Source organism: Helianthus annuus, chromosome 9 (assembly GCF_002127325.2).
Source record: "Helianthus annuus cultivar XRQ/B chromosome 9, HanXRQr2.0-SUNRISE, whole genome shotgun sequence".
NCBI classification, from domain to species: Eukaryota; Viridiplantae; Streptophyta; class Magnoliopsida; order Asterales; family Asteraceae; genus Helianthus; species Helianthus annuus.
Window position 1 is genome coordinate 142,866,366 of NC_035441.2, and position 11,811 is coordinate 142,878,176.

At 34.8% G+C, this 11,811-nt stretch overlaps 2 protein-coding genes across 2 annotated transcripts; both read left to right on the forward strand.

Annotated features, from left to right (window-relative positions):
* Positions 1-3,159: 3,159 nt before the first annotated feature.
* LOC110925343 (protein FAR1-RELATED SEQUENCE 2-like) lies at positions 3,160-4,614 on the forward strand. Its single transcript, XM_022169298.1, has 4 exons — positions 3,160-3,327; positions 3,424-3,671; positions 4,027-4,285; positions 4,426-4,614. The coding sequence occupies exons 1-4, from the start codon at positions 3,160-3,162 to the stop codon at positions 4,612-4,614; spliced, it is 864 nt and encodes a 287-aa protein (XP_022024990.1).
* Positions 4,615-4,617: 3 nt separating this feature from the next.
* LOC110925344 lies at positions 4,618-5,766 on the forward strand. Its single transcript, XM_022169299.1, has 3 exons — positions 4,618-4,937; positions 5,077-5,129; positions 5,204-5,766. The coding sequence occupies exons 1-3, from the start codon at positions 4,618-4,620 to the stop codon at positions 5,764-5,766; spliced, it is 936 nt and encodes a 311-aa protein (XP_022024991.1).
* Positions 5,767-11,811: the final 6,045 nt, after the last annotated feature.

Sequence of the window (11,811 nt, forward strand, 5' to 3'; positions counted from 1 at the left end):
ATGTTTTAAGTGATTGAAAACCATCCAAGCTTCAACCTCTTATGTTGAAAGTCTTGTGCATGAGTTGTGTGTGAAACTTGGAAGCTTTGGCTATCCGAATTAGTTCCACAAAATCTCACCTGTTCACACTTTTCAATTAGTGACATCAAGTAGCTTCCAAGAACCAAAGTAACATAACCCCTCCGCACCTCCAACATCTGCCATGATGGGTGTGAAACACCCGGGTTAATCTTACTTGGCTACTTGATGAACTAGTTAGTTAAATTTCTTATTTTATTCATGACCATCTGAATAATCCTTGTGATGATTTGTGCATTGGTGAATTCATACAATGAGGTTAATCTTACCTCCATGCTTGACTTACATGATTTATATGATATTACATGATGGACAAATTATAACCTATACTATATACTTGTATAATATATATACTTTAACCGAATTCTTGATACTAACCGGATTATGGTTAGATGCCATGAACTTAGGTTATATTATCTTAGTTCTAAACTGCGCGTTTGTGATTCTAATGTGCAAGTTAGGACCCATGAAAACACATGACAACTTAGTGTCCAAACGAGTATTTAGACAAGATATATTTTTACATACATATACTTTTTATACTTAATTCCGAATCCGAACTCTCCATAAACTCCCTGTACTCAAAAGCATTCGTTGCCCCAATGTAAAGTAACTTCGGTGCTCCACTCTCATCAAATCGTCAACTCGTGTTTAATCAGAAAGCTTTGCAAAACCGTGAGTGTACATGACCCCTTTCTATTTTTAACACTTTTGGGTGCAATACGTATAATTTATCAAACGCACATATACACTTACAAACATGTTTGACACAAATAAACAATCCAATATACATGCTTGATACGTGATACTAGAACTCATACATGCTAGAATACTTATTTTCTTTATACTTGTCATTAACTTCCTACGAGCCTCCCTTAACCTGTATAGCGCTATAGGATTGACACACTGCCCATATTCTTGAGGTCATGTTAAGTTAAACAAAACGGTCTTGTCGTTGCTACGAAAAAGATTACGCTAGCGGGAATCTTTGGGTTGACAAGTAGGTGTTGCATGCTAGCCTATGTTCTGTTATGCCTTAGTATACGTTATTGTCACGTGGATCTCGATAAACTCTTTTATACATATGCTAGTACACTAAAAACTTGTATGCTCACCAATACTTTATGTGTTGACATGTTACTATAATATGTATTGCAGGATTGTGATCATGGCGCGTTGAAAAGAATCTAGTATGAAGGACTAGAAACACACCAAACTTTACTTCATGTTTATTAGTTTAGTCATACGATACTTGTTGTACTTAAACAAATGCCTAACATATCTTCAAATCAAAGCAGGACATCATAAACCTTATGGGAAGATCCAACCGTTAGAAATCCCTTAATGAAAATGTGAACACACCAGTACTAAATTTCCAAGGATAGCAAGCGGCCTGACATAATTAGGGTGATCGTCGACCTTTTAACAAAACACACTCACTGTCTACCAATTTGTGAGACTTATACTTCGGAAATTATCATATTTGTTTTTCAACCAAATAATAGCCCAACATGGTGTATCGATGTCTATCATTTCGGATAGAGACCCAACGTTTACTTCCATGGTTTCAAAAATATTTTATGAGTATCTAGGGACACTGTTACATATCAGCACAGCATATCATCCTCAGACCGACAGACAGTCGGAAAGAACTATTCGGACACTAGAGGATATGCTTCAAGTTGGTATTATATACTTTGGTGGAAGTTGGGATAACCATTTGCCATTGGCAGAATTCTCTTACAATAATAACTATCACGCTAGGATTCAGTTCAATTAAGAACCACGAGTTGTGAGAACCATGAGAACTCCTACTTCTCGCGCAAGTTGGGCCACCATTTGTTATAGCAATGTATTTTTTTTATATCATCAATAAAAAAAATTTACACCCGATGTAAGTTTTTGCATGTGACATTTTTTTTCTCGCTAAAACAAGTGATTTTTTAAGACTTTTGAGAATTTTTTTTGAAAAAAACCTTTTGAAAGGCTTAGTTCTCATGGTTCTTACAATTTAAGGTGGTTCTCATTTTATCCTTTCTCTCTCTCTCTCTCTCTCTCTCTCTCTTTATATATATATATATATATAGGTACGGGATCAGGAGAGAACGGTGAAAAGTGTGAGAACGGTGAGAACGGATCCTGGCCTAACACGTTGCAGGGGACGCTAATTGATATGCAGGGGTACGATTGTCCTTTGATACGTTCCCTCCTTATTCGCGTTGTAAATCTCTTTCAAATTAAAACTCCAAAGATTTCTTGTTAGTTGTTACCTCCTTTGCAAGCTTTCTCAGATCTATGGCGTCTAACGTGGATTCTGTTCGACAAAGTAAAATTCGTTGACGTTTCCTATTTTTGTTCTAGCAAATCATGCAACAGATATGGCGTTTTGTTCTTTTATGCTTGTTTCATTGTTTTTTTTTTAATTAGCATTTCATAATGTGTTGTATGATTTCATTAGCGTTGTTCATTTATCCAGTTTAATCGCGTTTTAATTGGTAGTTAAACAATTACTAAGAACTGATAATTGGAGTTTTCAATATTAATTTTAATTGTCGTTTAGGATCTAGTATATTTCTTATGTTTTTACGATCATTGGCATTTTACATCTCTTTGATTAGTTTTGAATATTATTTAGTAGTATTTGTAAACATTAGTTATTACTATTTGTTAATTTGTTTAAATATCAGTTTTGTTAACTATGTCGTTTTCATTATGATGTTATATTTTTGTTATTTATTTATGTTGTTAAGTGTTTTTAATTATTCATCTCATGGCATTTTCATTATTGAAGTCGCATTAGTATTTTTGTTAATCGATAAAGTTATGGTGTGCGTATTTTGGCGTTTTCATCATGGCGTTTTCAAATTATGTGTTTATTATGTCTTGTTTATTATTCAATTAATGGCATTTTAATTTATAATGTTATTACAAGACATTTTCTATTTTTAATGGCGTTTTTCTGATTTTTCTGTTCCTCACTGTGTTTTCTCATACGAAGTTGCTTTCTCGAGTCAAAGGCTTTGCCCCAAAACTGGATTACCATTTATCATTCCTGATGTTAGTGAAGAAATAAAGCCCACAATGGACATGGTATTCACAAGCCTCGATAATTGTTATTCAATGTATGTTAAGTATGCCAAGGAGTGTGGGTTTTCATTCAGGAAAGGGACTACAAAGACAAACTCTAAAGGTGTGTTACATATTAAGTATTACTTGTGTACGAGATCTGGGTTATATAAGGACAAGAAGGTTGATACGTTGGACCCCAATCAAAAGGAGCGATTAGTGCGATCCAACTTTTCAAAGAGGACTGATTGTGGTGCACTGTTAGGTGTAATTTTTTAGGCTGGATCATGGAAGGTGTATAAGTTTGTCGAGGAGCACAACCATGATCTTGTAGAACGTCCTGATAAGCATTTTCTTCCAACTGAACGACACCTCACTCAGCTCCAGAAGCATGTTATACACAGCATGTCTAAGTTGAATTTGGGTCCCGTCAAGGCGTTTAATGTTATGAAGACTTGTTTTGGCGGTTTTGAAGACGCGGGTGCAAGTAAAGTTGAATTTAAGAACTACAAGAGGAAAATTAACTTGTTTATAGAGGAATATGACGCCGATATGGTTGTGAGATATTTGAATGAAAAAAAAATTCCCAGCCTAATTTCTCGTATGATTACTTCACAGACGAAGACAATCGTTTGAAGAGACTTTTTTGGTGTGACGATCAAGCCAAACGTAATTACCACGTGTTTGGTAATGTGATTTCGTTTAGCGCCACGTATCGTTCCAACAAGTAATATTTTATAATTCAACTTCTTCTGTTTTTTTTTTTTTGCCATTTTATTAGTTTACATGCAATGGCGTTTTTATGAGTTTACATGCAAAGTTATTTTATGAGTTTACATGCAATGGCGTTTTATTCAGTTCTCATGGCGTTTTCATATGCAGATACGCTATGGTGTTTGTACCATTCACTGGTATAGACAATCATCACTGCAATGTTACATTTGGTGCTGCATTATTAGCGTCGGAAACTGCTGATACGTATATTTGGTTGTTGAGAGTTTTTATAAAAGCTGTTGGTTCTCAACCAAAAGTTGTTATCACTGACCAAGATCCAGCAATGAAGAAGGCTATTTCTGCTGTATTGGTTGACACGAGGCATCGGTTATGCATGTGGCATGTGATGCATAAACATTCTCTGAAGGTTGGTATGCTTATTTTTACCTTTGGCGTTTTAGGATACACTGCGTTTTAAAATAAATGGCGTTCTGTACCTTGTTACTGTTTTTTTAATTAAGTTTTTATATATGTTTTTTATGCATGGCGTTTTCGTGTTATACATAGGTTGGTGTTAGGCTATGCAATTCCACCAATTTCAAAGAACGTATTTGTGGTGTTGTGTGGACGGATATTCTCACACCTGAAGAGTTTGAATCAGAATGGGAAGCGGTTATCGAAGAGTTCAATTTAGCAAATAATGACTGGCTATCTGATATTTTTGCACTTAGGGAATCTTGGATCCCTGCATACTAAAGAATGGAAGAGATGTCGGGTCTTATGCAAACGACATCGAGGTCGGAGAGTGAGAATCATTTTTTTGGTCAAGTGTGCAATTCGAAAGCTACTCTTGTTGAGTTCATGGCTCATTACGAAATTGCAATAGAAGCACAACGTCACACGCACCGGAAAAATGATCATGAATCTCGATACAAACGACCCCACTTGAAGAGCAATTACCAATTGTTGGAAGGCCAAGCTACTGACATATACACAAAAAGTATTTTTTGTGACGTTCAAGCTGAGCTCATTGGAATTGCAGATTGCATAAATCAACGTTACGAAGATCAGCCCGATAGGTTTGTTAAGTTTTACATAAATGACTTCCAACAGCCTTGTACATCCTTATTTGAGGTAAACAATGGCGTTTTGTTTTTATATGGTGTTTTCTGGGCATGGCGTTTTATCATATCCATTGTGTTTTTTTAATTTTTTTAGACAAACATTCTCTACATGGCGTTATAGAGATATTGTTTTTGACGTTTTTTCAGGTAATGTTCCGTAAGACTGATTGCACATGCAGTTGCTCATGCATGCGTTTTGAGCAGTTTGGTTTGCTATGTAGACATATTGAGAATTATGGACATTAGGAAATTTCCAAAACAATACATTTTGAATAGATGGCACCAAGAGGCTTCCCCAAACTGCTCTCCTGAATACTCAATTAGTCGTGAATATATGACCGAGTTTGATCCCGATGTGCAAAGTATGATGCGAGATATTATTTTTTCAACGGAATATAGTTTGAACCATTTATCTGGTAATAAAGAGGAGCTATCTTTATACAACGATCATGTTCAAACTTATATGAAGAAGGTTCAAGATATGCAGATTGTTGCTCCTCCCGCTAGTACTAGGGATAGATTTGCCGAGAAAACCGGTCAATATAAAAACGACAAGAATCCGATAAGTGTCCCTGTTGGGTATAAAACCAAAGGTTCTGGTTCTCGGAAGTGCCTGAAATCTAAACAGGAGATAGCAATCGAGAAAAAGAAATCAAGATCGAAACCTGGGGCCAAAGAAAGACAGTGTCAGAACTGCAAAGGCTATGGACACTACGCATCGACATGCAAACAGGCCGTAATTAAAAGAAGATCGACAAGGTCTTCGAGAGCCAGTGAAGAGTAGTTTGGCGTTTTGTATTTTTCATTCTTACAGAACACACACAGATGGTCTTCGAGAGCCAGTGAAAAGTAGTTTGGCGTTTTGTATTTTTCATTCTTACAAAACACACACAGATCTCAGTTTGGCATTTTACATCATTCTTTATACATCATTTTTTCCATCTTTTTTTTCCGACCTATTTGTTCATGACATGCTACTTCGAAGTTACATAACAAACAATATAAGATCGGACAAGCACATCAAATGCCAAAAAAAGGCCACTAAATAAAACTACCATAAACCTCTAATTTTGGTTATGCTGAACTCAATAATGTTTTGCTAAACGAGATGGACAACATTGTTAATCCTCAGTCAAGAAAGATGTCTAACAATGTTGTCCATCCCGTTCTACTAAACTTTATTGAGAATAAAACTGAATCTCCATGAAATGTCGTTTTTGAAATTTTGTGGTATTTGCATGTTTTGGTGTTTATATTGAGGATTTTGCCCTTAAATCAACCTAACCCCTCCCCCCCACCCCCAAAGCTAAATGCTAAAAACTAAAACCCCCAAAAAAACCTAAAAATAACCTAACCCCCCCCCCCCCACCACCCCTCCCCCTCAAGCTAAAATGCTAAAAACTAAACCCCCAAAAAACCTAAAAAAATCAAAAAAAAATCTAAAAAAATAAAAAAAATCTAAAATTTTTTTTTAAAATATTTTTTAAGTTAAAATCGCTACTTTTAGTAGCCAAAATTTTTTGTTTTAAATATTAAAAAAAATTGTGTGTCTTTTAGCTATTTTTAGGTATTTTTGGTTGTGTTCACGTTGGTTCTCGCAATAAAGGGTGGTTCCTAACGGATCTTTGTCATATATATATGTAGAGGTTCCTGTAAAAAAAAGGGTTTTTTGTGAGAAAGGTAAGAAAGAATATACACCATTAGATCTTTGATCTAATTGTTGATATCATAATGGCAAAATTGTAAATAATGTTTACTATTAAACATATTAATTTTCTAGATTAAGGGTGTATAGGTAAATTTAACATTTTTAAATTAAGAAACTAACATTAATGCACATGTAACTTCCCCCCGTCTTTTTTAAACGTCAATAACTTTTTATACGTAACTTTTTTTCAAAAAAATTACACCATAATAACGAGCGTTTTTTTTATCTTTAATATGAGTACCATATTGCTATACTTATATAGAGAAAAAACAATATGTTTCGATCAGATGTTTAGTCCATGAATGGTGTTATATACTTACTGAATGATGTTATATACTTACTGAATGGTGTTATATACTTGCTGAATGGTGTTATATACTTACTGAATGGTGTTAATCTGTTATATACTTGCTGAATGGTGTTATATACTTGTTGGATGGTGTTATATACTTGTTGAATGGTGTTATATACTTGTTGAATGGTGTTAATCTGTTATATACTTGCTGAATGGTGTTATATACTTACTGAATGATGTTATATACTTGCTGAATGTTGTTGTATACTTGCTGAATGGTGTTTATAGAGATCTTTTAAAAAAAATCCAGTTCCTATAATTAAGGTGGCGGTTATAGGAAGTTTTTAATTAATTGAATTAATGAAAAAATTATTTGTTTACCCTTTTGAATTAATTTAGATTTAGGACACATGTCATCTCCACAATATTTCTCACCTTTCTCACACTTTTAACCTTTTTTACAATAACCTTACCCTATATATATATATATATATATATATAATTGACTTTGTGATGGTTCATGAAGACCCATCATTGGTTTGATATGTGATTCGACCAAATTGTCCTGAAGCATAGAGACCGTTGCGACCAATCCAAACCAGTTGACCTAACTATTGCATTTGAATCACATGCGCAGAGCTTACGAACTTTAGCCACCTTCTGTACCCAACTTCCTCTTGAATTGTATATAAGCAATATTCACGAACTAGACTGAGGCAAACCGTTTTTGTGTTCCTTTTGTTTGACCATGAAAAGGTGGTGTTATTCAATAAACATATGTGATCATTTTTTAACCTTTCAAATCGACTCACCAAACGAACACATCTAATTGAACCAACCTATGATGAAATGTTTCTTACTAAACCTAATAAAAAATATAAAGGTGGCTCTTAAGGGACATTTCAAAACATCACCACCCTTTGTGACCAACTATCAGTCAAACAATACAGACATAATCACGACCTGGACTGAGGTGAAGCATCGTTGTGATCGCTATGTCGCCAAGTTTAGCAGATTTAATGATCATATGCGAACATTTTTTAACCTTTCGAAGCGACTCACGAAATCAATACAACTAAATGAACCTGTCAAAATAACAGGTATCATGAACAATCAACAAAGAATACCCAACCCTAAGTTTATTAACCCAAGAATACTCTGTTACAAGACTATAGATAAAAGAAAAAACAACGAACAATCTTCCAAACACTATTCTCAGCACTCAAAGATTATCAAAGAGATAATCTCTCACACAAATTACACGGATTTTACTCTATAAACTTTGATTCGATGAGAATCATAGCTTTTACAGACAAGAACCCTAATTCTCCTGAAGGAGATAGACAAGAAGATTTTGGACGCACTTGAATTATGTGAGATGAAACCCTTTGCTGCACCTTTATAGTATCCAAAAAATTATCCGGGTTGTTATAACAACCCGACCTTCTAACCAGCGACCGGTACAAGCCCAATTGCCAAACTTCCAGTCCAGTCCAAGCTTTAAGTCTAGTCTCAGTAACCGGTACAGGCCCAATGTCCAATACTCTCCACATGTAACAAAACACAATATATTAAATAACATAACTGTGATATTAAACTTAAGGAAATAATTATTATGTAAATTTTAACACCCTCCCCCTAGTTTAATATCCAAAAGGATCGAACATGTTTATATCACAACATAACTCATTATGTTGTTGTATTAACAAACCTTTAGTCAAAAGATCAGCAAGTTGATTCTTAGATTCATCTCCTACTGTTTTTAAAACACCTTTTGAAATTAAATCTCTTAAAGAGAAAAGAACTATCTCAAAATGCTTGTGTGAACGCGCTGTAGGATCGAATTTGACTCCCGAACGATTGCGAATGACACGTAAGACGTGTGGAATCCGTGCACGTGTGTGGACCGAACACAAGAACTAATATAATGATGATTCTATTAAGATTTGACAAAGTTTTACACCTTGAATCACCACCTTTTGCTACTTTCTCTCTCTAGACTTCTAAGCTCCAAATGTAACAAATTGCAAAAGTTCTAAAATGAAACAATACATGGGCTATTTATAGGGAAGGCTTAATGAAGACTCATTTAACTCACTAGCTCCATCCGTCCGGATGGGCTCACCTCCATCTGTCTGGATGGACTTCTCCGTATAATCTTCAACTATTAAACTTGTCTTGTTCCATTTTCTGCTACGACGTACGATTGACGGAGGTGATAGACATTAGTGTACTCATAGACTCCCCCTTGGATATTGCCGCAGTCAATCTTGTAGCATCTTGTCTCCTCTCTCTCTCTCTCTCTCTCTCTCTGAATCTTTATGAAGCTTTGACAATATCAGTAACACAGACTCCCTCTTCAAGTTTTTCTTGATTCTGCACTCTGAATCAGCTCCCCCTTTCTGTTGACTCTTTCTTCAGGCTCCCCCTTTCGTAAAGCTTCTGGGCTTTAGGATCGACACCTGGTTCTACGGTTACAAGCCCCCTTGCGATGAGCTCGTCTTCAGACTCCCCCTTAGCTTCAACTATTAGGATCATAATCTGGCACTTTCATCTGTAAATCTTAAACTATTCGTAGGATATATGAAATTTTAAGTTTGAAAACCTAGCTCTAAATATAAACTGGAGCATTTCCAATATGTGACAGTGAAAGCTTTTTAGGTTTTCCCAGGAATGATGACCTGGTTCTTAACATATTTTTGGATCGAGAACATGGCTCTATTGCACAAATGTAACAATATGAATTTGTCCAGGATTACCCGACTCTACTCCCCCTATCAAATGACTTTATAAATTTGACAGTTTAAGTATCCAAAACTTCACAAATAATCTTCCAAGTCCAAACTAATGACCTTAGAGATCTCACAAACTGTTTTTGATTTTTTGATTTAAAAACTTCAAGTTTCAAATTAATGAACTTGTTTATTTTCAGAAACATGTTCAACATACTCAGACTTTGAAACTTAGCATTCAGACATCGGTTGTTGAAAATAAAGTAGAAATAAAATCTTTTTGTATTTTTCTGAAACATAAAGCAATAAAGAAGTATTTACAGACAATATTTTTGTTTGAGTTGTGTCAGAGGATCATATCAGTTTATGACAAATCACTAGCACCGTTGAGCTTTAAACACTTTAAGTTCTAAACAATTCACTTAGATTATCAGTATACTGATCCACTTAAATTTTCACACAAACTTCAACTGATTCGAGATACGAGATTAGTGTTTTAAGAACTTGACTTATTCGCGTGTCCCACCTCAGAATATACTTCCGTATCAAGATTCCCTAGATTCAGTCTTACAGATGAATATACTATATTGATATCTGTACTCTGGGTTAGTGCGAGACCTTGAGAGCTCAGGTATGAACTACCGTTCAGTCAAAGAGATGAAGGCTCGACTTTGAGGTGTGTCCCACTTAGGGGTCTTCTTTACAACTGCACTTGATTCATATCTTTCGATATTTTTCAATTTTTATGCAGAGGGTAAGCATTAAGCGCATAAAGTATTATACGAAGTCTAGGACATTGCTTCCGCAATATCAGAAGACCAGATATAATACCCCAGATATCAAATAGTATAAAAACCTAGTATCTCAGAATCTGGCAATCTCTCAAACAAGATTTCGGGGGTTACCCATATATCCGAGAGATGTTCCCCGTGAGATAAGTAAGATATTGATATTTAGGTTTATATCTCGAAAACAATCTACTAAATGTGTAAAAGTCTACTGGCATATCATCAGTGAGACCGTTTATCACATTCGACTTTCCATTTCTTTAGCGTACTGTGACTGTCTTACTGATGTACTATCATTTCCTCTTTTTACACAAAACTCTTTTTCATTTTCTCATGTTTTTGGCTTTTTCAATTTATCAAATGTTTTTGTATTTTCAAAATTCTTACTCACCCTAAAATTCAAAACATTTAAGAAAATTTGATAACTGATGTAGATAGCTTTGTCTCGCCATCAACTTTCTGCGTCACATGCTCTGTTTCACATAAAGTACCCCCATGATTTATAACACATTGATATTTGATAGTTTGAAAACCGTTTTTCAATCTTGTGAAATTAATCTTGTTTGTTCAGCCGTGAGGGTTTTGGCATATTCAATTAACATAGTTTTGAAATTTTTGAATTTTAACAAATTTAAAAACAAACATATTTTTTTTATTTTTTCAATTTTTGACAGAATAAAAACATATTTTTGGTTTTTAAATTTTTCTATTTTTAGGGTTTTTAATATGGTTTATTTATGTACAGAAACAAATAAACTCCCTGTTTCAGTTGCAGGGATCAACAGCCTCCTCCTCTTGTGCCAGGCTGCTCCAATACACCTCTTCTTGACATTCAGTTGTCTTCAGGATCATATACACATTCAACATTTGATCATTTGAACAATGCAACCTAAGCCTGTTTAGACTCATGTAGTTGAACATAAATCTTTCCAAGTAGAACTGGATAGTTTCGTTCGTTCTTTTCAAAAACATTTTCTTTAATTTCCTCATCAACTGAAATCTTTTGTTGCTTGACCGCCCAGATTTGACCTTTTGAAATATTTCTTCGATAAAATCTTGAATCATTTTGACTGTTTTGAGTTGACATATCAGTTTTAGGTTTCCAAAATTGTTGTGGTTTTGTTGCATCAACTGTTGTTTTCCAACTTTGTGTTGTTCTAAATCTGGGTGTCACTGGTTTCTCAGTTTGTTGTGATTCAACATTTGAACTTTTCGGTTTCCAAGTTTGTTTAGTTTCAAACTTGGTTGGCTTCTGATTCACAACATCAGGCTTTCTTTTTTCAACACCAACAGGTTTAAGATTTGG

Bases quoted from the DNA above. Each gene is read 5' to 3' on its own strand.
- LOC110925343 (XM_022169298.1), top strand. From the start codon at position 3,160: ATGGACATGGTATTCACAAGCCTCGATAATTGTTATTCAATGTATGTT. The intron at 3,328-3,423 runs GTTGATACGTTG...GTAATTTTTTAG, and splicing joins GGTTATATAAGGACAAGAAG to GCTGGATCATGGAAGGTGTA. The intron at 3,672-4,026 runs GTTTATAGAGGA...TTTCATATGCAG, and splicing joins TACAAGAGGAAAATTAACTT to ATACGCTATGGTGTTTGTAC.
- LOC110925344 (XM_022169299.1), top strand. From the start codon at position 4,618: ATGGAAGAGATGTCGGGTCTTATGCAAACGACATCGAGGTCGGAGAGT. The intron at 4,938-5,076 runs GTTTGTTAAGTT...TAATTTTTTTAG, and splicing joins TACGAAGATCAGCCCGATAG to ACAAACATTCTCTACATGGC. The intron at 5,130-5,203 runs GTAATGTTCCGT...TTTGCTATGTAG, and splicing joins TGTTTTTGACGTTTTTTCAG to ACATATTGAGAATTATGGAC.